The sequence below is a fragment of the Temnothorax americanus genome, unplaced genomic scaffold, assembly GCF_048541705.1.
Source record: "Temnothorax americanus isolate GAGA-0224 unplaced genomic scaffold, ASM4854170v1 Scaffold144, whole genome shotgun sequence".
Classification (NCBI taxonomy): domain Eukaryota; kingdom Metazoa; phylum Arthropoda; class Insecta; order Hymenoptera; family Formicidae; genus Temnothorax; species Temnothorax americanus.
The window spans coordinates 62,890-88,258 of NW_027509280.1; the positions used below are offsets into that span (position 1 = coordinate 62,890).

The 25,369-nt window shown below is 40.8% G+C and overlaps 4 protein-coding genes across 12 annotated transcripts in view; 3 read left to right on the forward strand and 1 right to left on the reverse strand.

Moving 5' to 3' along the window:
- Positions 1-25,369, forward strand: part of Ack-like (activated Cdc42 kinase-like) — a 216,777-nt gene that overhangs the window by 41,220 nt on the left and 150,188 nt on the right. The window lies entirely within an intron of this gene.
- On the reverse strand, positions 13,516-15,260 carry LOC143894845 (uncharacterized). Of its 2 annotated transcripts, XM_077401492.1 has the most exons (5): positions 15,071-15,260; positions 14,812-14,978; positions 14,567-14,690; positions 14,249-14,391; positions 13,516-13,960 (listed from the first exon to the last, which is right to left on the reverse strand). In XM_077401492.1, the coding sequence occupies exons 3-5, from the start codon at positions 14,670-14,672 to the stop codon at positions 13,868-13,870; spliced, it is 342 nt and encodes a 113-aa protein (XP_077257618.1). In that variant the 5' UTR covers positions 14,673-14,690; positions 14,812-14,978; positions 15,071-15,260; the 3' UTR covers positions 13,516-13,867. The 2 variants fall into 2 exon arrangements, with proteins under 2 accessions (XP_077257618.1, XP_077257619.1); XM_077401493.1 differs by having other exon boundaries at positions 14,812-15,260.
- On the forward strand, positions 16,204-17,071 carry LOC143894844 (uncharacterized). The gene is made up of 2 exons (XM_077401491.1): positions 16,204-16,604; positions 16,800-17,071. Exons 1-2 carry the CDS (start codon positions 16,275-16,277, stop codon positions 16,953-16,955), a joined length of 486 nt encoding a protein of 161 aa, XP_077257617.1. The 5' UTR covers positions 16,204-16,274; the 3' UTR covers positions 16,956-17,071.
- On the forward strand, positions 19,779-23,289 carry LOC143894842 (uncharacterized). Its single transcript, XM_077401488.1, has 3 exons — positions 19,779-22,692; positions 22,777-22,981; positions 23,061-23,289. The coding sequence occupies exons 1-3, from the start codon at positions 21,736-21,738 to the stop codon at positions 23,156-23,158; spliced, it is 1,260 nt and encodes a 419-aa protein (XP_077257614.1). The 5' UTR covers positions 19,779-21,735; the 3' UTR covers positions 23,159-23,289.

A 25,369-nucleotide genomic window follows, 5' to 3' on the forward strand; every position in this document is an offset into this window, starting at 1 on the left:
ATTAACATGAACATGTGATCATAAAACGGACCTAAAAAACTGAGTGGATTCTGCTCCAACATTTATCAGGATACGGCCATGGTGTTAGCGGAACACCTGGAGGTTTTTTTCGCTCCTGCACGCACACTTTACACGCTGTCGATACATTCTCAATATCACTATCTATATTCGGCCACCATACGTAAGATCTCGCCAACATCTTCATTTTTACTATGCCAAAGTGTGATGCATGTAGTTCTCGTAAAACACTTTTTCGCACTGATTTGGGCACCACTATTCTGTATCCCCACAACAGACATTCTTTTTCGACAATTAGCTCATCTCGTTTCGCGTAGAACTTTTGTTCGCATTCACTCATCTCAGTCATACTCGGCCATGAACCGTTTACATATCGTACTATTTTACTTAGTATCTTGTCGCGTTTTGTTTCTTTGGCGATCTCCACCGCGCCTAATGTATCTAATGTCTCCTTAACATACTTTATCGCTGTGAACTCGTGATCAAATATTGGGGTTGAGTTGTTGATCGGAAGTCGTGAGAGTGCGTTGCAGTTACCATTTAATTTTGACTTTTAACGTATTCTATCTTATATGTGAACCTCGATAGAAAGTATGCCCATCGCTGCAATCTACTTGCTATTGTCAGTGGAATTTCTTGTTTTGGGCCAAAAATAAAAACCAAAGGCTTATGATCGGTTCTTAACGTTATCTCTTTACCGTAAATGTAATTATAATATTTTTTAAATCCAAACATTATTGCACTCGCTTCCTTATCAATTACTGCGCGATTCAACTCTTTCTCTGGAATTATTTTGGATGCGAACGCTATCGGTTTTTCTGTTTTGTCTTTATACCGGTGAGACAATACCGCTGCCAATCCATACGCAGATGCATCGCACGATAGTACAATCTCTTCGCTGGGGTCAAAATGCGCTAACACCCGTGGTGATACTAATTTTGCCTTGACTTACTCAAACGCACTCTCGCACTCTTTTGTCCGCTTAAAATTACCTATTTTTGCACACTCGTAAAGTGGTTTCAATTTTTCCGCTCTATCCGGTAAAAATCTCGCATAGTACGTAATTAAACCAAGAAACGAATCTAACTGCTTTTTATTTGCGAGTGTCGGTGCCTCCATCATTGCTTTAACTTTAGTTTTGGACTTATGTAAACCGTCTTTATCGATTGCAAAACCTAGGATATCCAATTGTTCTTTGAAGAAATCGCATTTCTTAATATTTACCTTGAATCCGCTATCTTCGAGCCGCTTAAACACCGCATAAAGTGTCTTTAAATGTTCTTCGTTATTTTTACCCGTACAATATATGTTATCGAGGTAAGGAATTGCACCGTCAATTCCTGCTACGCATTGTTCAATTGTCCGCTGAAACTCTCCTGGATCTGACGCAATACCTTCCGTCATCTTTGTATACCTATAGAGCCCCTTATGTGTTATTATTGTTAAATAATTTTGACTTTCTTCTTCCACCGGAATCTGCATGTATGCGTGCTCTACATCAATTTGCGAAAAAGTTTTGCCTTTTCTCAAGGCTACGAATATCTCGTCAATTAGTGGCAACGGGTATCGATCTTTAACTAAATTCGGATTCAAAGTTAATTTAAAGTTGCCGCATATTCTGACAGACCCGTCTGCTTTTATCACTGGCACAATCGGTGTCGCCCATTCGCTGACATCAATTTTCTCGATATGCTGCAATTCAACCAATCTGTTAATTTCATTTTCAATTTTACTTGCTAACGCGAATGGTACGTGTCTAGCTTTAAGGGCCACCGGTTGCGCATTTTTTTTCAATACCAACTTGAGCTTTCCTTTGTTATATAAGCCTGGTCTCGCGCCAAACAATTTTGGAAATCTAACTGGAAACTCTTTCGCTACGTTTATTAAATTAATTTTATTACAACTATCTACTCTATCCTTTGTATCAACTGGCAACGGCCACAATCCAAAAACTTTCAACCATTGTCTACCGATTAATATTGGACCTTCTCCTTTTATTACTCTCATTGAAAGTGTATTCTCCCGCTCTCCTAGTTTTACTTTTAGATTTTCTAGAATACCTACTTGCTCTAATGGGACTTTTCCGTATGCATTTAATAGATATTTTGTTGGTTTCACTTTGTTTGTCGGAAACAATCTATCTTTATCGAAATCCTTTTTCGAAATTATCGCCGCGTATGATCCCGTATCAATTTCCATTTCTAATTCTACAATATCGTTAACTATTACATTTACATACATTGGATCTGCTTTTACATCTTCGTTTACAATTGTTATGTTACCAATAGTCGCTCTCGATGATCTTTTGTCGTCTTCTTGATCCATCTTGAAGAAGTCATTTGCCCTCTCCTCCCTTCTCTGGTCTTCGTCCGCCTCGTCTTGTTCTAAGTGCTGTATTGCCCTCTGCGCCTTACACACTGTTGCCAAGTGTCCCTTCTTCTTACAAGCGTTACACGTGCTAAATCTATGATAACAATCACGTGCCCAGTGATTGGCCTTGCCACAGCAGTAACACGAACTGCGCCTCACGTCTTGCTTATTTGAGCTGTCGTTTGGCCTTCGGTTTTCTTTGTTTACCGGATTTCTGCTCTTATATCGTTGGCCTTGCCTGCTTCCGCGAAGGGCACCTCTTCCCCTTAATTTTGGATTGACTTGTCTTCTATTTCCTGGTCCCTGACTTGCCTGTATTATATTTACACTTGTTTTTGCCGTAGTTTCTTCATTTAATTTGTTGGTCGATACCGCATTCCTTTCAGCCGCTTCCAACGCCGTGGCGATTTTATAGGCTGATTCGCAGGTTAATTTATCTTCCTGGCCATTTTTGTAGCATGGTCCTTAAGTCCACATACTAATTGATCACGTAACGCCGTTGATGCGTCGCCGAAATTGCAATTTATTGACAAACTTTTTAATTTTGCCATAAATTCCGCTACCGATTCCGTGCTTGCTTGATGTGCTTGATAGAATTTACATCTTTCCATTGTTTCGGACAGTTTTGGATTTAAATAATCTTTAATTAATTTTACAATTTCTGCGAATGATTTCGTATTTGGTTTTTCTGGCGCACATAAATCCCGAACAAGTTTATATGTATCGGGACTAATCTTCGTTAATAATATTGCAGCTTGCTTTTCTAACTTAACGTCGTTTGCTACGAAGTATAATTTGAGCCTCTCCGTGTATATTTCCCAGTCGTCCTTTCCTAGGTGAAATTCCATTCCCTTACTGTTGCTTTCTGCCATTGTGTGAATTACCCCTGAACAGTTGTTTTCGTCTACACTGCCCAGCAGCTGCCCAGCAGCTCCTTTTCGTCAGTCCGTTGCTCCACCTTATCGTTTACTTTGGATATGTGAGCACGTAAAATTTTACGTAACTTGTCTAAACCACACTTGTCTTCGTATACTAATTCCAACTGCGTTAGAATTTCAATTATTTGTGGTTTAGTTAACGTATAGATCCACGATGTTTTACTATAATCGATGGATGCTTTGCTGAAGCCGCATTGGCAATTTTGTCTAATTTTATTATATTCTTCAGTCTTTTCTATCCCTATTTCACATATATTTCTTTAAAATTTAGTTGATTAGTTCCTGAGTTACATAAAATTTGCTAGAAATACGTACATACATATAAGCCTAATAAAGCTGGATCTAATCAACCAAATCTTAAAGTATTATATATGAAATAGAGGTAGAAAAGACTGAAGAATATAATGTAATTAAAAAAATTGCCAATAATTAATATTAAATTGCCAAAATTGAAAGTGGTTGAGACCTGAGCATAATTATTTGCTTATAATATTGCTAGGCTTCCTCATTTAGAAAGCTTTTTGAGACTTTTGAAACTTTCAAAAGGAAATGGGACTGTATAAGCTATCTAATGACGTATTAATCATTACTCTATGATGCAGAGGTTGATAATAAGCACACTTGACTTATATAAATCTGTTTAATTGAGCAAAACTCACAGAGAGAAAGATGCTTTCTAACGTGCGTAACATACAAAGGTACAGCCGAATCTAAGAGGTTAGATAGGTGCGGCGCGTAACATTAACGAACGACTCGTAACGACCCTAGAGATAATAATTTCAATCGGTAAAGTAGTCGGTAAAGAAGAGGGCTAGAGTCACACAAGCGCGCGCTTAAAACAATGTATCATAAGGACCATTAAAGAAACATTAAAAGAATAAAGCGATAAACTAAATACTATTACAACACTCCCACTATTTAGTTATTCGCGCAACGACAATAGTTTCTTAAGAAAATTAAAACGTACTCGAGCTAGTCCCTTTGTTAAAATGTCGGCTAGTTGATATTCAGTGGGCACATATTTCATTTTGACCCTACCACTTTGAACTTCTTCTCTAATAAAGTTCCACTTATTGTCTATATGTTTAGTACGTCGATGAAATTGAGTACTTTCGCTATATCGAATTGCACCCTGATTGTCACACAATAATACTAAGAAATCTTGATTATCATTTAAGGAATTAATTAATCGTCTTAACCAAATGAGTTCCTGTACTGCTGCTGCAGCCGCAACGTATTCACTTTCTAGCGTCGAAAGTGCATTCGCATCCTGCTTCCTCGAAGCCCAAGCCACTGGTCCGCCGCACATCAGCATGATATATCCAGTTGTCGATTTACGATTATCGTGATCTCCGGCCCAATCCGCGTCAGAGTAGCCTGTCAGTGTCGTGTCGTCTTTGTTAAACCCATCGTAGATGATTCCTTGTTCGATTGTTCCCTTCAAATATCGAACAATCTGTTTTGCCGCCATCCAGTGTTGAGAGCCCGGATTCTCTTTAAATCGACTTAGCAAATTCACACCGAACGCTATGTCTGGTCGTGTCATGTTGGCTGCGAACTGTAATGACCCCAGTAGCTCATCGTACGGTTTCTGTCGCATCTCTTCTTTTTCTTCATCATTGGTCGGACACATCTCCTTTGACAATTTGATCGACGAGTTTACTGGTACTGATGATGGTTTTGCATCTTCCATTCGAAACCTATCAATTAACCTTTCAATATAAGAACGTTGGTGAAGTTTAATCGTTCTTTTCTCTCGGTCACGTTCGATCTCCAGACCCACAAAGAATCGTGGTTCCTTTATCGTTATTTCGAAGGCTGCTTTAAGATTATTTAAGAACTCGTTCAAAAGATCCGCTGAATCGCTCATGACTATCCCGTCGTCTACGTACAATCCCAAATAAATGAAGTGCTGGCCTCTTCGTCCAATGTAAATGCAGTCATCTGCGCTTGACCTTTTCATCGAGAAACTTTCCAGTACTTCGTGGAATTTAAGATTCCAGCATTTTGGTGATTGCTTAAGCCCATATAGACTCTTATTTAGCTTCACGCGATGTCCCTTCGGCCACGGTCCATCCGGCAACTCAATCCAAATGTCTTCTTGCAATTCACCGTATAAAAATGCAGTCTTAACGTCAAACTGCTTCATTTCGAGATCTTCTTTTGCTGCCTTGGCAAAAAGAACTCTGCAACTATCTGCTCGAACCACAGGTGCATACACATCTTCGTAGTCGATGCCCATACGTTGTGTAAATCCACGGGCAACCAAACGTGCCTTAAACCGATCCTCTTCACCAGGAGTCTGCTTCGTCGATGGCCTTCTTCCATTGTTCTGCTTCAGGACATGATATCGCTTCCATATAAGTTTGTGGCTCTTGAATTGTCAGCATCGCATGACCAAACCTCACCGGTCGTTTCAATGATTCACGTGGTCTCAAATTCATTTCCTCCGGTTTGACTGGTTTGGCTTCTTCTTCTGATGCTTCTTTGACTTGTTCATCATCTTCATTGTTGGTAACTTGATCCTTTGATTCTTCAGAATTCGCGTTGTCTCCCACTGTAACTGTAGCAAATTCGAAGTTTCCAACTTCGTCATCAAACTTTACATTTGTTGCATGAGTAAACTTTCGTGTCTCAGGATCAAATAGTTTATAATTATTTGACTCTCCTTGGTATCCGACAAAGATTCGACGAACCGCCCTTTTGTCCAGCTTACGTCGTAATACTTTCGGTACTTGTGAATAACATGTTGTACCAAACACGTGAAAGTTTGAAATATCTGGCTTTTTATTGTGCCACAATTCAAACGGCGTCTTGTTTTTGCTCTTCACTGTAGAAACTCGATTCAAAATTTGGGCTGCCGTCAATATAGCTTCATTCCATAAGTATTTCGGAATATCTCTTGCGTACAACATTGAACGTGCGCTTTCCATTAATGTTCTAATTTCTCGTTCCGCCTTCCCGTTTTGCTCCGGGTTGTACGGGGCTGTTGTCTCGTGTACAATTCCTCTGCTCTTGAATTGTTTATGCAAATGTTCGTTGACAAATTCTCGCCCATTGTCTGACTTAATTACCTTGATCTCAGAACCAAACTTTGTCTTGACCATATTACAATATTCGATAAGTCGTTGGCTAACCTCTTCTTTGTTGCGTAGTGTGTACACCGTCCGAAACTCAGTTGCATTGTCCTTCAGAACCATGAAATATTTAGCACCATTCAGTGCTGTTTCCTCAATAGGGCCACACACATCTGTATGAGTTACCTCTCCTGCCTTTACATCTTTCGGAATCGCTGAATGAAATGGTCTTCTTGCTTGCTTTCCATATTGACACGCCTCGCAGAAGAATATCGTTTCATCGTTTAGCTCGATATTAGTTATCGCATTATTCTTGACCATTTTCCGTAATGTGTCAACGCTTGCATGACCCATTCTCTCATGTAGTAGTTTCAGCGAAATCTTCTGAGCTGTGCAGGCTTGTGATGGCCACACCGGTCTGAATTTCATCTTGTACACATTGGTGTCCCAGAATCCATACGCATAGGTTTGATTATCTCGAATTACCTCAACATGCTCCTTACATGTTATTATTTTAAAGTTGTGGTCCGTTGCGGCTTTAAAACTGAACAGATTCTTACCTAGTTCTGGTATCCAACGAACATTGCTAATAGTTACCGTTTTCCACTGCTCATTTACCCAGGCTTCAACTTTTATTTGACCGACGCCTTTCACAGCCAAGCTTCTGTTGTCTGCTAGACCAATTTTCTCATTAGTTCCTTCCTCTTCCAGTGACCAGAATATTTTCGATCAAACGCCATGTGGTAGCTCGCTCCGCTGTCCGCAATCCAATCCTGTGGACTTATAGCTACATTTGCTTCACCGGAATTACACAGAAAAGTTGTACCTTGCTTATCATCGTCTTTTGACTTTAATTTATTTTCTGCTTTCTTAAGTAGAAAACAGTCCGCTTTCTTATGACCGGGTTTCTGACAATGGTGGCACTTACCAGTAAATTTCCCTGTAAATTTTGGATTATCGCTAACCTTAGATCCCTTTTTTAAATCCTTAGACTCGAATTTCTTAGACTTTAACGGCTTTGAGGCTACCAGTGCCATCACATCATCATCATGTTTTTGTAGACGTTCATCTGTATTCATTAGTGCATTGTACAGCTTATCGAGTGTCTGATCCACGTCCGGCCTATTATCCCACGTAGTACAGAAATGAACGAAGCTCGATGGTAAACCATCCAATATGATCGCGATCACATTCAAATCCTCGATTTTTCCTCCTGCCGCTTTCAGTGCACTAAGCGTCTTCTTGATGTTCCCGATATAGTCTGTCATCGACATGTCCGGAGTCATCCTTGAATTATGCAGCTGTCTGTATAAACTTACAATTCGTTGTCCTGACTTCTTCTCATAGAGTCCTAGAATTGTCTCCCACATCTCATTTGCAGAGTCGCATCCCATGATGAGATTAATAACGTTCTCTTCGACAGTTAAGCCAATCAGTCGTCTCGCACCTTTGTCCTTCTTCAGCCAATTATCCAGTTGTGCTCCTCCATCTGGCCTGCACTCGGATCCATCCAGAACATCATCGAAGCCTTTCTCTTGCATTACGAGCATTAACTGGAATTTCCATACTGAGAAATTATCCTGGCCTGACAACTTCCTGATAGTGGCTAATTCGTTATTTGACATTGCCATCTTTGCTCGTCTTTGTACTTGGAAAACTTTCCACCGCTATCTTTTCTCTCTATTTACTGAGATTGCCGTAACTCGAGCTTTTACACGCGGTACGCTCGTTTCGAACTGCCACCGTATAAACAGCTCACGATTCCGCTCAATTATACAAGTACGCGCAGTGGAAGCGTGCTGGGCCCATAACCTGATGCAATTATACAAGTACGCGCAGTGGAAGCGTGCTGGGCCCATAACCTGATGCAGAGGTTGATAATAAGCACACTTGACTTATATAAATCTGTTTAATTGAGCAAAACTCACAGAGAGAAAGATGCTTTCTAACGTGCGTAACATACAAAGGTACAGCCGAATCTAAGAGGTTAGATAGGTGCGGCGCGTAACATTAACGAACGACTCGTAACGACCCTAGAGATAATAATTTCAATCGGTAAAGTAGTCGGTAAAGAAGAGGGCTAGAGTCACACAAGCGCGCGCTTAAAACAATGTATCATAAGGACCATTAAAGAAACATTAAAAGAATAAAGCGATAAACTAAATACTATTACAACACTCTACAATTATTAGTTTCAAAGATATAAACGTTCAAAGTGTGAAATGTTTTTGTTTTATCTGTGGTCCCAATGTTACTCTCTACTTACTGTAGACAAAGACGTAGTTCTACGTCAAAAAATAAAAACTTTTCCTTACAGTACTACGACCATTTAATGGCCAGAAACGTGTTCTAATTGCCGCTAACGTACCAGTTAATCCTGCATGCATATGTCTTTCGTGTTCGTGCATTACTATCATGCGAGTAAATGCGTGGCTGCTGGGTAGCAACATAGGATGTTTGTGTTTGTAATGTAATTTGGAGTTCTTTAAACGTCCCCTACACGCAAAATATGATGTTCATTCAAAAATGGATTTAACGATAAAACTTTGCTGTTAGACCGCACCGTTTTTTGACGCTCTAAATCATTGATTTCGGGTGCAAAATGCATTCTTTGCACTATTCTAATGAGTGTGAGTAGTAATTTGTTCAATTCATCTATAGATAATGATCCCGTGTATTTTTTATTTATGTTTTTTCTCGAGTTATTAACAAACCGTAAACAATAAGCCGTTACGCGAAGTAATTTTATGTATGACGAGAAACGATTAAATATATCAGAATCGAATTTGATCGTGGTACAAACTACCTTGCTATCCTTTAGTTCAGGAACTGAAATAGGTATTGTATCTGTACTTGGCCAATGATTTGGCTCGAATCTTAACCACGGAGGGCCATTCCACCATAACTGTGCTGTCGCGAGCTTACCTAAACTCATATCTCTAGAAACAATGTCGGCGGGGTTCTTGCTGCCCACAACGTGAGACCAACATTTACTATTTGTAAGTCGCTGTATTTCCGCGATTCTATTCGCTACAAAAGTCTTTAACAGACTAGCTTCAGTTAGTATCCACGCTAAAACAATCTGGGAATCGCACCGATAGAAACTATTATAATGGAAGTTAAGGATACGATTCAATGCTTCTGTTACTTTCTCGTGAAGACGTGCTAATAATAATGCACCACATAGCTCAAGACGCGGCAAACTTATCGTTTTAACTGGCGCACAACAATTTAACTGTGATATTACCGGACTTGTCCACTGCTCTTATATATGCATGCTCCGTAAGCCATCTCGGAAGCATCACAAAAACCATGTAGCTCTATGCTAATACATTGATGAGTTAACGCGTATCGTGGTATTGAGATTTCATTTATGAATTATCTTCTCAAAATTGATTCCATAATGTTAGCAGTTTGAGAGGCAATGCCTTATCCCAACCAATTCCCAATTTCCATATTTTTTGCATGATGATTTTTCCCAAAACGACTATAGGGCTAACTAATCCTAATGGATCAAACAATTGTGCTATAAATGACAATATCGTTCTTTTAGTGATTCTATTTGACTTTAAAGTTCTTGCCTGGTAGTTTAATGTATTGTCGTTTAAGTTCTACGACAACCCAAGCGTCTTTGAATCAACTTCTTGCGTTAAATGTATTTGATTAGGACCGGGTTCGGGTTGTATTGAATCAATAATTTCCCTGCTATTGCTATTCTATTTATGTAAATGAAAGCATCCGCTGCGCAGTATCGCATCTATGTCCTGCACTAGCTTTTTTGCGTGTTCGATTGTGTCAGATCCCGAAATTAGATCATCCACGTAAAAATCGTTAATGATAATGTCACATGCCTCAGGGTAAACATCCTGTTTGTCCTTTGTTGTTTCCTGCATGGATCGAATAGCCTCGAATGAAGCTGGTCCTGTACCGTATGTTATTGTGTTTAATTGATAATGTCGTAATAATTCTCTTACATCCCAACGCCGTACGATGCGCTGGTATTTTCGATGAGGCTTATAAACGTTGACTTACCTATACATTTTGGCTACGTCTGCCGTAAAGACATATACGCGTGCTCTAAACCTAATTAATATAGCGAATAGGCTGTCCTGAATGATTGGACCGATCATCAAAACGTCATTTAATGATAAATTAGACGATGTTTTGGTTGATGCGTTAAATACTACGCGGACCTTAGTAGTCGTGCTAGATTTTTTAACAACGCAATGATGCGGTAAATAATAAACTGAATCGCTATCAATATCGTTTGGTTCCACTTTTGTCATGTGGCCGAGTTCTATGTATTTGTTCATGAAGTCTACGTATTGTTGTTTGAGACTCGGGTCTTTAGATAATCGCTTTTCTAACGTATAAAATTTTTTAATTGCCGTGTTTAGCGACTCTCCAAGTTTATCGACATTTGCCCGAAATGGCAATTGCACCGTAAATCGCCCTTGACTATCGCGCTCTACAGTTTTGACGAATAAATTCTCGTATTCCGATTCTTCTCGTGTAAATTTTGGTGTTGGAAGGTATTCCTCGACCTCCCAAAAACGTTCTAGATTATCATGAATCTCTTGCACGATATTGAAGTGACACAACGATTCCGTTTTCTTGTATGTAGGCATCATAGGTCCCGATACGACCCAACCTAACTTTGTTTTTTAAAGACACGGTTTTTCTTCTCCTATAATTGAATTTGCCCTGCGCAAAGCAATCCCCAGAATATACCTGCGCCTAATAACAAATCTACGGTTTTAGGATAATTAAATCGCGGATCTGCCAATGAGAGACCTTCTGGTACGCTTAATTTTGAGATATTATAAAATCTATTCGGTAACTCTTGTGTGATATTATCAACTATCAAAAATGACAATTCAGCTCTATAATCGTTGTAGAGCGATTTAATACACGTTTTAGTTTTATGCGATGTTAGTTATGCTTTGATTAACTCCGCATACTGGAAGTTTTATAGGAGTCCTTATGAGCCCTAATTTCTGTGCTAATTGTTTCGTAACGAAATTCGATTGAGACCCGTTATCTAACAAGGCTCTACATTGATGAGCTTTACCGTTATTATCGAATGTAATAACCCTAGCGGTTGCTAAAAGTATATATGAATCATGAGTTACCTCTATCCCATGCATGGTTGCGGTTGATTCTGGTGACGTGTTTGTCTTATCGTTACCTTCCGCTTTGTTTATGCTTATGGTCGATTGATCCTTTGTCTCGGGCTCGACCTTCGAATCGCCGAAATGCAATAACGTGTTGTGTCTACCGTTATTTTTTTTACATCCACCGGCCTTGCAATCTTTACTATAATGATTATTTCTTAGGCAATTTGTGCACAGTTTCAGTTTTTTAACCTGTGCTAATCGTTTGTCAACCGATAAATTCAGTATGTCTTGACATGAATATATGTTATGCGCAAAATGCGCATTTTATTACGCTTGACGCTAAATGAGACAATGAATTCGCCTTCGATTTGTCTTTTGAATCTTTAGCTCCGTTTTGTTTATCCGTTTGTTTATTATCCTTGACTAATCTCTCAAGAATTTGACAACGTTCGTTTAAAAAATTTTTAAAATTATTGATATTTGGTGGTTTCCTACGCTTAACGGATATCTTTTTCTATTCGTTTCGTGACGTCGTATCTAATTTAGACGCGATGAGAAAAACGATTATTGAATCCCAGCTCTCGACTGGTTGACCTAACGATTCCAATGTGCGTAAATGTTGTGACATGCTGTCCGATAATTCTCTAAGGGAAACGTGTGAGTCTTTGATTACCTGTGGCAAATCAAATAAAGCCTTTATATGATTGTGAATGATAATGTTTTTGTTTTCGAATCTTTCCCTTAAGATATCCCAAGCGATATCATAATTTGCGTCCGATGCTTCTAATGTGTCTAACGCTCTCGCGGCATCTCCGCTCAAGCACGATCTCAAATAATAGAATTTTTGTGTTATAGTTAACGTATTGTTATTATGAATAATCGATCGGAATGTATCGTTAAATTGTATCCATTTGTCATATTCCCTGCTAAATTCCGGCAATTTTAACGTCGGCAATTGTATATGTTTTGATTATTACATGCGTGATTCGTTTGTAGCTGTTCATCTCTGGACCCGTTTGTTTTAAAACTCTCTCGCTTTACCGATTGCCGCAAAATAAGAAGTTTCAAAGGCTTCACGATGATTCGCTTGCGTTTCCGTATCATCCGCTAATTCAATTTCTGTCTGTATCTTGTCGAATTCCGACCACAATTCTTCCGCCTTTTCTAACCTAGCGATTAATTTTTGCTTCTTGCACATTTTTCGAGTCATCGAATCTGTCTACATATGTGGTGAATTTCGATAATTGACCTTTAATGATACCGCGTTTCTTTTTTAACACACTCATTGTCTGTTCGTCCGCCATATCGAAACTCGTGTTACTCGGAAGATACATGACAGTAAATTCAGTGCTAACACTGATCACTCAAATGCGCGATAGAAACCGAAATATATGTGAGCCACTCTATTTGTTACATATCACCATTGTGAGGTGCCCTTGAGTCGCTGACTTTGTAAACGCGTCGTGTTTCGATCTGCTACCAATATGGCCGCTATCTTTCTTCTGCGTTTTTAACTGTGCTTTTAACAAGGAACACCCTTTATTATAATGTGCACGAGCGAAGTGATACACGCGAGAGCTGAGCAGAATCTAAGTCCATGCTACAATAGGGTTCCTATAAGGGAGTTGGGCAAATGTGGCGGAAGTCGCCATTTTCTGATCCTCAGCGTATAAAGAGCGGCAAATTTTAAATTCTGTATCGTAACTACTATATGAAATGCAACGTATAAAAAGGCTATTATAACTTTATATTGTAGCAAACATAATATATGTATATTAATATATAGAAGAATATATATATTCTTCTATATATTAATATCATAAATTTAACACATTTATTACAGTTAACAGCAAAAATAAAAGTTATTAGCAAACCAAAATTATACTTTTAACAAGAGGGAAGAAGGAAAATAAAAATTTCTATAGTAAACTTGAGATAAATATGTATTTTATTTTAATACAAGAAACTTTCTTTCTGAAGTATACGTATAAAATATTGTACAATAATTGCATCATTTAATTGAGAGGAATTTTACAATTATTGCATTAAGATGATTACTCATAACGCTGCTTTTTTGCTAAAATACTATTTAGAAATAAATTGTGCAAATATTTATTAATATTTGCACAACGGTCTAAATTTCTACTACTATTGTTGCCAATTGCAGCATTTCCAATTTTATCCAGATTTCGTCATATAATCTTATAAATCTTTTCCTATCGGGGTAGTTTATGAATTACTCACCTTGCATTGTAATGATATACTTAGTGGCAATATACACACATATTCATATATACTTAAGTGCAATAAATTCATATACATAATATATATAGCCATTGTATGTATATTATATATATCCACACATATCCATTATCCAATTCATCGTTTGAAAGGAAACCTCAAACCACACAGGAGGCACTTTCATACGTGATTGCGTTATCTGTAATGAAAGTAAATGTTTAGTAAAAGTTATAATAAATATAAAGGAAGAAATAAATAAAGTTCCAAAGTATACAGTGATACATTTTTCAACAGTAATATATTTATCTATTTATATTTTACATCTTAAACGAGTTAAATAATATATTGCACAACTAATTGTACATAATACTTTTTTAAAAACAGATACGCATGCGTACATAATACTCTTGAAAAACAGAAACATGAAATAAAGAATTAAAAACCAAAGAAAAAAATACATTACATATAAATATTATTGTTACTTAACGCGATAGTGCATTGCCATTGTTTCACTCGCGAATTCCGTTTTTGCAGCAGCTTCGATATTGGGAACATATCCTTCATCCCCCTGAGCTCTCAATTTAGAAGCTACTACGATTTCTGTAGCTGATGTAGTATCAGGTATAAACGCTAAAATATAAATACCAATATTTAGCAAAACAAACAACGTAAACTATGCAAATATGACTTACAAATTTCTGTCGTATATGATATACTGATGTAAAAAAAAAATGAGCCATGAGTTATTAATATTATTGAATGTGACGAATTAATTAAAAATAAATATTATTGATATATTATTTACCTGCAACATTTTTTTTATTTTGTTGAATGACAAGTTCTCTAAAAATCGTTGGAACAGCAGATGATTTCAATTTTTTCCGGCCATCAACACGTTCCTTCTCATACATGTCAACCGTGAAATGAAACTATAAAATAGAACAGTATATTAAAAATGAAATATATTACGTTGTACGTCGTCAGAATCCTCATGCTTATAGACAATAATAAATCGCTAATAAATCAACTCCTCATAAATAGAAAACGTACCTCACATAAAAATGAATTTTTGTTTGGAATTCTGCAGTATTCGAAGATCCACCAGCATTTTCTATCTATTTTTCTTTACGTTGCAAATCTCGTGGAAAGATATGCATTACTACGCCTTTTTTGGATGAATTGTAGCATCCAGAAGCTACACAATAATGCGGCATTTTCTATTTTTTACATTAATCACAAGATATTTTATATACAGGACATTCCATCACTTTCACTTTAATTATATATTACACAATTACACAATATTTACCTTCAATATAAACAGTTTTCTTTGTATGTGACTAACACAGCACTTATATATATCACGTTATTGCGTCGATCATCGATGATAGCTATGCCAAGATTGCCATGTGCCGGTGTTGCCGGAACTACCGGAAGTTGCCTAGAAAATAGCAGAGCCAATCACAATCGGGCAACGGTATCTGCCCAACTCCCTTATAGGAACCAGAGAGAAACCTGAGAGAGGCCATCACGGCATTTTTCGTCAATTTTTCTGTGTCACATTTTCCGACGCGCACCCTGATAAAGTGCGTATCAACTACGTCGTTTCGCTCGGTAACCGCACATGGTTTGCGTCCGTGCTAATGGTTCGTGTCCGAACTAGCCAGTTAGTGGGGATATGCTGCGGCCTCGCTCGGCCACGCTCGGCCGCGCTCGGCCGCGCTCGGCCGGCCCGGCGCCTCGGCAAGCTTCGAGCGAGGAGAGAAGGACAGACATACGATTTACGATTTACTGTCTCCGTCTATGACTGCTAGCTGCCTTGGCACGCGCCGGCTATGCGACGTTGCCACGATGCCACGCATTTCGGATATCGCGTACGGTGTCTCGCCGAGTGCCGAATCTCGAGTTGTTAAATATATATATATATATATATAATTTATTAACATAAAAATTAAAATTTGTTAACGTAATACTATTTTGTTAAGTAAGGAAGGAAAGGATTTTTAGAAGTCAGAGGAACAGCTACGCATAAATAAAATATATCACCTATATGTATATTAATATTGTTATTTTATTTCAAAGTAAATTAAAAAAAGTACGATATAAAGTATGATATAAAAGTTATATATTATTTCTCATAGTAATGAATTTGGATTCCGGTGATTTATTTATCTTCTCCAGCTTCGCCTCTGCCTCTGCCTCTCCCTCGCATCGCGTTGTATACCGCCCGCACCAACGAGCTTAACGTTTCAGGCTGTAACAAAAAATAAATATTTTAAGTAAAATGACATTTTCGTGTATATATATATACGTAAATAAATTTCATTATTAACACTTTGTCGAACGCTGTCACGTATGCGTCACATGTGATATGTGCGATTGTCATTGCAAAGTGTTAATAATCATTATCAATAATGATAAGAAATTATCCCATTATTTCAACACTTACGTTTAATACGATCGGCTGAGTCGCCGTCGGAGCCGTTGCTGTGGTCGACATCGTCGCCGTGGCCATGGGCGCCGTTACGACCGCCGGGGTCGTCGTTGACGTCGTGGCTCTAGAGGCCGTCGCGGCCGCCGTCGGCATCGTGATCGTGAGGGCCGTCACGGGCCTCGGGGTCGTCGTTGCTGTCGTCGGCATCGTGGCCGTAGGAGCCGTCGCGGCCGTCGTCGGCATCGTGGCCGTGGGGGCCGTCACGATCACGATGCCGACGGCGGCCGCGACGGCCTCTAGAGCCACGACGTCAACGACGACCCTGGCGGTCGTAACGGCGCCCATGGCCACGGCGACGATGTCGACCACAGCAACGGCTCCGACGGCGACTCAGCCGATCGTATTAAACGTAAGTGTTGAAATAATGGGATAATTTCTTATCATTATTGATAATGATTATTAACACTTTGCAATGACAGTCGCACATATCACATGTGACGCATACGTGACAGCGTTCGACAAAGTGTTAATAATGAAATTTATTTACGTATATATATATACACAAAAATGTCATTTTACTTAAAATATTTATTTTTTGTTACAGCCTGAAACGTTAAGCTCGTTGGTGCGGGCGGTATACAACGCGATGCGAGGGAGAGGCAGAGGCAGAGGCAGAGGCAGAGGCAGAGGCAGAGGCAGAGGCAGTGGCAGAAGACGAGGTGGAGGAAGAGGCAGAGGCGCGCGAAGCTGGAGAAGATAAATAAATTACCGGAATCCAAATTCATTAATATGAGAAATAATATATAACTTTTATATCATACTTTTATATCGTACTTCTTTTAATTTACTTTGAAATAAAATAACAATATTAATATACATATAGGTGATATATTTTATTTATGCGTAGCTGTTCCTCTGACTTCTAAAAATCCTTTCCTTCCTTACTTAACAAAAATAGTATTACGTTAACAAATTTTAATTTTTATGTTAATAAATTATATATATATATATATATATATATATATATATATATATATATTTAACAACTCGAGATTCGGCACTCGGCGAGACACCGTACGCGATATCCGAAGTGCGTGGCATCGTGGCAACGTCGCACAGCCGGCGCGTGCCAAGGCAGCTAGCAGTCATAGACGGAGACAGTAAATCGTAAATCGTATGTCTGTCCTTCTCTCCTCGCTCGAAGCTTGCCGAGGCGCCGGGCCGGCCGAGCGCGGCCGAGCGCGGCCGAGCGAGGCCGCAGCATATCCCCACTAACTGGCTAGTTCGGACACGAACCATTAGCACGGACGCAAACCATGTGCGGTTACCGAGCGAAACGACGTAGTTGATACGCACTTTATCAGGGTGCGCGTCGGAAAATGTGACACAGAAAAATTGACGAAAAATGCCGGGATGGCCTCTCTCAGGTTTCTCTCTGATAGGAACCCTACGTTACAAAACTTAAAAACGCCATCTATTAGGATCGCATAAACTAATGCTTCGCAATCACAGTTATCCACAGGCGACCGCGACATACAAACGTACGAACTACTAGTTCGGAACAAAAACTTAAAAGCGCGATACAAACATAACATAAAATAATTCGGAGTTATCTAACTTTGACTAACGACAGTTACTTCCATTATTAACTCTATGAACTAGTCTTTGAGATAAACTGGTACTTTGGTAATTCTCTTTGGCCGGTGGTTACGTGCATTGCAAGGGATCCCTTGTTTGACTAGCGGCACGGTACTAACGTTCCGAGATTACTCTGATGGCGTGCGAGGACTGTTATTTAACTCTTGAGTCTGCGGTTCCACTTCAGAAACAGATCTGGGGATCTCGTTTGTTCCTCGGCTCGTTCTTGTTGGTACAGGATTCTTCGGCGTTACCTCGCTCAGTTCTCACTCCATATAACGCTTAACATGAGTAGTGTTGCGCCGATAGATATTACCTTCTAGCGACTGTACCGAGACTGCGTTACCATCTTTTCAGACGACCTTCAAAGGAGTAGTTGCGAAGAATGTGGTGGTCAATTTATTAATCCGTGGCTGTCGCATTATCATCCTGTCACTGACTGAAACGGAGCTCGTCTTTGCGTGTCGTTTTTTGTCCGCATACTGTCTTCTTTTCTCAGAGCATCTCTGACCCTGTCTTTTTCATCAAGATAATACTCAACTGATCTGTTGTTGAAGGATCTGTTGGAAGTTTTGATTTTACCTTGCGGCCCAACATAAGTTTGTTTGGAGAAACGCCCGTAACAGTGTGAGGTGTTGTGTGATATGCTTCCAAAAACTTAATCAGCTCTTCTTTCCAGCTCTCTCCCGAGGCTTGGGCGACCCTAAGGCGTTTGAGAATAGACCTATTTTATCGCCGTTTGCTTGGGCCATAACGATGTAGAGTAACATAACTTGATGCCGTAAGTCTCGAGGTACTGCTTCAATGTTTTATTGATAAAAGTTTTTCCATTGTCGTTGATTATGACTTCAAGGTACCTATTTTTGAAATTGTTATGAAACAAATTTGTTTATGAACGAAAAGGTGCGGATTTCCACTGTAGTAATTCATCAAGACTAAAATATGATGCCCAGACGGTACCCAGACAGCACATAAAACTAAAAGATGACGAAAAGATGTCTTTTTGTAGTCATCGGCTAGACAAAAAGATGATGAAAAGATATATTTTATAGTTATCTTTTCGGCTAGACAAAAAGATGTCTAAAAGACATCTTTCCGACTACACGAAAAGTTGACTGTTTAACTGAACAAAAAGTTGTCTAAGAGACGTCTTACATGACTCTTTTGCTAATGCGCACGCGCAAATTATGGAACAGTCATCTAAACTAAAAGTAAGATCGACTTAGGCTGGGGAGGTCGCCTTGCGCAGCCACGAGAGACGGACGTGTGTGCTCTGTGCTCGCGAACTTGATTCGGTTATCCGTCCGAGCGATAGTATTTTAGACGAGGTGTACAGGGAAAAGTTCTTGGAGGGTGCCGCTGGTGGAGGGCTTTATTCGGGAGGGTTCCCTATTAACAATTATTGCTGCTCCTCCCCCCCTCGGAAGGGGAATGCTACTAATTAACCGGGGAATAGAGAATGGGATCGTCGGATCTTACTGACATGCGACGTGCACGTGATAGCCTTCGCGATACGAACGAAGATGTGAATAATAACGCCACAGTAAATACGAATGCCACAGAGAAAGATTTCGAAAGATTTTCCCAGGAACTGAGGGCGACGGGGACTTCTGAAACGGACTGGACAACGGTCAAGAACCGAAGAGAGCTCGCTACAAAACAGCGGAGGGACGAAGAGATATTCAAGCGACGTAATATAGGATACGACACGGAAATTCTGATGCCGGAGAACACGATGGAAGTGGACAATAGCGTCACAGACGGTTTGGAGAACGATGGCCGCGAACTTTTATTAAACAAAGCGCCCTCGAATACCGATACGAACACGGAGGATCCACACAACGCTTGTCGATCACGTGAATCTGGTGCGCGTTTCTCGTGCCAATACAACGGACGACGATTCTCTGACTCAGGACAAAGAATCGTACATTATTAGAGATTATACATTAAGAAAATATATATCCGGTGACAACGATGACATGCAACGATATGTTAGATTTAATGACAACCATAAGGGTATTGCCAAAATTACTCTGCGTCTTCCACTTAACCAAACTACCACGACTAAAGGTAAGAATCGAATAAAAATTTGGATGACCTTATCTGAATTACAAATCTTTCCTAAAACGTTAGAAATGATCAATCATTTTTCTGCCGAAGTGGAGTTTGAGAAATTTACAGACGCTAATCGGGCACTTGACGCCTTGAAATCGATTAAAGAGCCGAAATTAAATGCTCAAATAGATCAACGCTCAATTATTTGTAAAAGCATCATCGCTGACTGGCCCTCGACAATCCCAGAATTATGATATGTAACTCGAAATAAGTCTAAGATAATTAAATTAGATAGGATGTATAGACGGAGCTGAAATCCGGACACTCAAAAATCGACGCTTATTGCCACAGACAATATAATTATCACTTTTAAGTCTGACAAGAGATCTGTGATCTATCAATTTTTAGAAACGGAGTATCGCTAAGAGTTAGACCATATGTCCCTCCGACCCGACAATGCTATAATTGTTTTAAATATGGTCACACTAAGATTGCATGCAAATCAGAGACACGCTGTATAGTTTGCGGAGACAAGTCACACGGACAATGTGATAAGCCGGTCCGATGTTGTAACTGCGACGGTCAGCACAAGTCCACTTTTAGAGGCTGCCCTATGCATGAAAAGAAAAAAAATATAAACATTGTTATCGCATATAAAAATGTATCATTCTACAGAGCTAGACGGACTGTGGAAGGGGGAGACACTCCTCAGAGACCGCTGGACAAATTCAGGGATCCGACGACTTGGCCGGAGCTTCCGCGGAGGATTGACCCGCCGGGGCATCGCGAGAGGGATGGAGGGGGAGAAGTAGAAAGTCGACGACATGATAGAGCTGGGGAACTCAGTAGCAGAGCGTCTTCGAGGCCGAGAAGCGCACCTATATTGCTGCACAACAACAATGAATACTACGCCCAATTTGACTCTCGCGATGGCGAGATTACAAGGGAAAAGAGAGGCACATCGCCCTCTCTCATATGCGGAATGGATCATCGTGGGCCCGGCTCGTCCGGGGAGATTTGATGAATGGCAACGAGGGTTCTGACCCTCCACTTGATACTATTATAAGCAGCGTATTGCAGCTGCCCCAAAGATACCCAGCGGCGAAAGAAATTTTGATGGAAGCTTTACTACAATTGGAACGGGGAGGACGGGAGAGGGTGGCCTCAGCCCTGTTATACTATAACAATGAAGAATATAATATCGATAACAGAGAATCGCCTAGACGTAAGGAATCAGGATATCTTTCGAGTGGAAGGGAAAGGCTCCCTCCTTCCTCAACAGTATAATTCAATCTACTGATGTGGAACTATCGGGGGTACGGGACTAGCAGGGACGAGCTTACTAAGAGCTTCTTGAACTATGACGTCGTTGTCCTGACCGAGACTAGGTGCACTGGCTTGCATCAGGTTTTCTTCCCTAGCCATAGGACTATCAACAGCTCCAACCGTCTGGGCAGCGGGGGCGTCTCGGTGTCTTTTTGCAACTATATAGATTTCGAGATCATCCCTACCCTTGGAGCTATGCCAGTGGGATACGATGTCGTCTGTGCAAAAACAAAAAACCTAAATAAAAATATAAATATTGTGGCTATTTACAGGCACCCCAGAAAGGCTGTATCAAGACGGGATCTTCACCCGGTCTTCCGAGCCATAAACGGAAGCCAAAATGACACCATCATCCTGGGAGATATGAATGCCCACAACACTCTATGGAACTGCCCGTACACGAGCAAACAAGGAGATCTATTACACGAGATGATGAACGATGAGGAGTTTATCTGTGTCGACGTTTCGACACTCTGTCGAGGACGGGCTCTCGGGAACAACGAGACACAAACATAGATCTAATGTTTGGCACCGCAGGGATAATTGACAGAGTGTCCTATAGGCAGCTTAAGGAGGCCTGGGATAGCAACCATGTCCGCATATCGTTCACCTTTGATGTCTATCCACAGATTTACAGGAAGGTAACAAACAGACTGTCCACTAAGAGGACAGATTGGGCCCGATATTGCACGTTGGTGGGAGAGGAGATTGAGGCCTCCCTGTTTTACCGGACTGAACTTTTCAAGGACGACCCCGAGGGGTACTATAGGCATTTTGTGGATGTTTCGAGGAGGGCAATGGCCGTTGCGACAGGAAGTGGTAAACCAAGGGACGACCCCTTACCCGTGGACGACCCCAATAAACGCAAGATTTCACACAAGTGGTGGGACGTCGAGTGCAAGGAGGTTATTCGGAGAAGAAAAGCAGCATTCACCGCATACAAAAGATCAAAAAGCAGCTACAATTGGAACAAGTATAAAAGATCCGCGGCTATCGTCAAGCGTACATTTAAATCAAAAAAGAGATCAAGCTTTGACAAGTTTTACGCCGGTATAAACCGATTCATAAGCCTGGGATACGTGTGGAATATCATGCACATCATGAAAAACGCCAGGAAGAATCTGGAGTGGCACCCTTGGCCAACCAAAAACAGAGAGGAGGTAATCAAGTCTTCCATAGATAACCTGGCTCCCCCATTTGTGGGATCTGCACTGGTGGAGGACGGAGACCTTGGGAGCTTAGATGGGGAATTGGACGCTCTATTTGTGCGTGCGAAATTGGACAGAGCCCTCAGAATGATTAGGAAGGACTCGTCCCCTGGCCTTGACGGCGTAGAATATAAGATGCTCAGGTTTCTCCCTGATTCAGAAAAAAGGTTCCTCTTGGAGCTTTACAACGTGGTGTGGTCGTCCGGTTCGATACCGGAGGAGTGGCTCAGTTACCAGGTCATCTTCATCGACAAGCCGGGCCGAGAGAAGGTACGCCCCATATTGTTGTCGTTGTGTGTCGGCAAACTCATGGAGAGAATGATCAACGAAAGATTTATGTGGTTGGCCTAAAAGGAAGAAAAGTTCAGCTTATCTCAAAACGGATTCCGGAGGGGTAAATCCTGTGCAGACAACCTTACCAGGATTGTGTCAGATATTAGGACATCCTTGTGCTCTGGAGAGTACACACTAGCGGCCTTTCTCGACGTTTTAGCTGCTTACGACTGCGTCGACTACCGCATTTTGATGGATGAGCTAATTGCGCAAGACTGCCCCGTCGGTATTGCCAGATTCATTGCTTGCTGGTTGTACCGGAGAAAGGTACGATTTATCATTAATTCTCATGAATTCCTGACTAGATGTGTCTTTAAGGGGCTCCCGCAAGGCGCGGTTTTCAGTCCGATCGTGTACTCTCTATATACTCGAGGTGTCTGTGCCGATCTACTTGAGGGAGTGAAAGCTGTTGAATTCGCGGACGACATAGGTCTGTATGTCCGCGGCCCAAATCGTCACCAAAACAAGCTACTGCTACAACAAGCAGTAAACATAGTTGCGGAACGCCTGCGCAAGATTGGTCTCAACCTTGAGCCGAGTAAAACGGTGGTCGTTGAGTTCTCCAGGAGCGGTTATGTGGATGGGGAGATGGGTATCCGAGTGGGTGACTGCGATGTGCTTAATAGGAATGGGGCCAAGTTCCTTGGTATCTGGCTAGACAATCGCCTAAAATTTGACCGCCAGGTACAAGAGGTAAGAGGAAAAATAAATCGAGCCAATTCTATCATGAGATATCTTTGCAGAGTGACCAAGGGTATGGAGGTAAACACAGCGCTTATGCTGTATAAAAGCCTGGTTAGATCAATCACCGACTACGGTAACTTTGTATATTTTCCCCAGAGACTCTACTTTACAATTGAAACTGGAAAGGGCCCAATATCTGGGCATCCGCACTGCTCTGGGATACAGATACAGCACTCTGAACAATGTTATTATTGCCGAGGCGAAAGTAAGGCTACTTAAAGACCGGGCGACCATGCTTGGTAGAAATTTTATCCACAAAGCTTTAGCATACAACTAGAATGGACTATGTGACAGACTGCAGCGATTGTTTGATGATGAGTGCTACGCTCGTTTCCGACAACCGATGTACAGGTTCTCACTTCTGTCGGAACTCTGGAAAAGGGCTCGATCATTGGCGGCGAGTATCGGAGCTCCCAGAAAGCCTGAGATATTCCAGGGCACTTACGGTTCTCACACTTTCGTACCCAGAGTCGACTTCTCTATCGGACAAGACAGGAAAAACGACACATTTTTAGTTCAAATCTTTATCCGAAAAGTAATAGAGAGATATGACTTATCTCAGAACCTAGAGATTATTTTTACGGATGGGTCCTATAATGAAAATGCAAGATCCACAGGGGCCAATGTGGTCGTTTGCGACCAGGATATCGCGTATAAGATCAGCATGCCGTACTACTGGTCATCATACACTGCGGAGGCTTTCGCCGTGAAGTCAGCACTCCAGCTGATGATGATTCAGAAAGAAAATAAAGGTACAGACATCGTTATCCTGTTTGATTGCAAGTCCGCTCTTCAGGCTATTCAGAACAATCATCTTAACGTGCACAAGAACAAGTATATTACGGGTGCTAGAATCTTGATATATGAACTAGAGACCATACATAATAAAAACATAATATTAGTGTACTAGTGTAGATCGGCGAGGAGGGGGACCCCTCCATTGAGGTTCTGGTGGGGGATCTTATAGTTGTGGTTAGGAGGGAGACGTGAGACGCCACGTAGTTATCGATTATTTGTGATTCTGCGCACAAGTGTTCCTTCTATTTCGACAAATTTTATGAACGTCAGTCGGTAAAACCATGGTTTCGAAAGGTAAACGTAAATAGATACTTTGTTACTCTGATTAACAGGCTTAGATCCAACCACTATAACTTCGGAGCATCTCTGAAGAGGAAGGGATATGTGGACAGCTGCAGATGCGATTGTGGTTATGAAAGCGAGGACCTACAACATATACTAACTAGGTGCCATAAATACGATGACCAGAGAATCCACATGGAGTTGGAATTGAGAGCACAGGGATATCTAGAGGAAATAGACGTCGGACATCTTATTAGGACGAAGAACTGGGATATTCTGTATGTGATTTATTCCTTTCTAAGAAAGACAGACAAAGTCATTTGATGGGATCAGTGAAATACATCTGGGGACTAGTTCTGATGTGCTAATTACATAGAGGTATAAGGCACCATAATTGTTCTTACCCGAGAACACTCAAAAATTCTCCCTCGACTTAGGCTGGAGTTCCCCTCGAACCGCCATACGAGTCGGACGTGTTTTATCTGCGCTCTCACCTCCCTTTTTAGATAGTCGTCCTGTAGTGTGTATTGTACTGTTTCGCCGCGCTTGCTTCCTCGCGTTCCCTGCCTATTCGGGAGGGTTGATTTTCTGATTTAGTTGCTCTCCTCTCGGAGGGGGAGCGTGCCCTTACTTACAAGGGAACGGTCGGAAGTGTCCCTACCCGATTTGGATGCGCTTTGGATATGTTGTCAAGCATCAAAAAACATTAGACACGGGAATTAAAAATTATAAGGCTCTCGTGATTAAATCGATTAAAGGAAAAGAGGCAGTAAGAGCCGGCGCGGTAAAT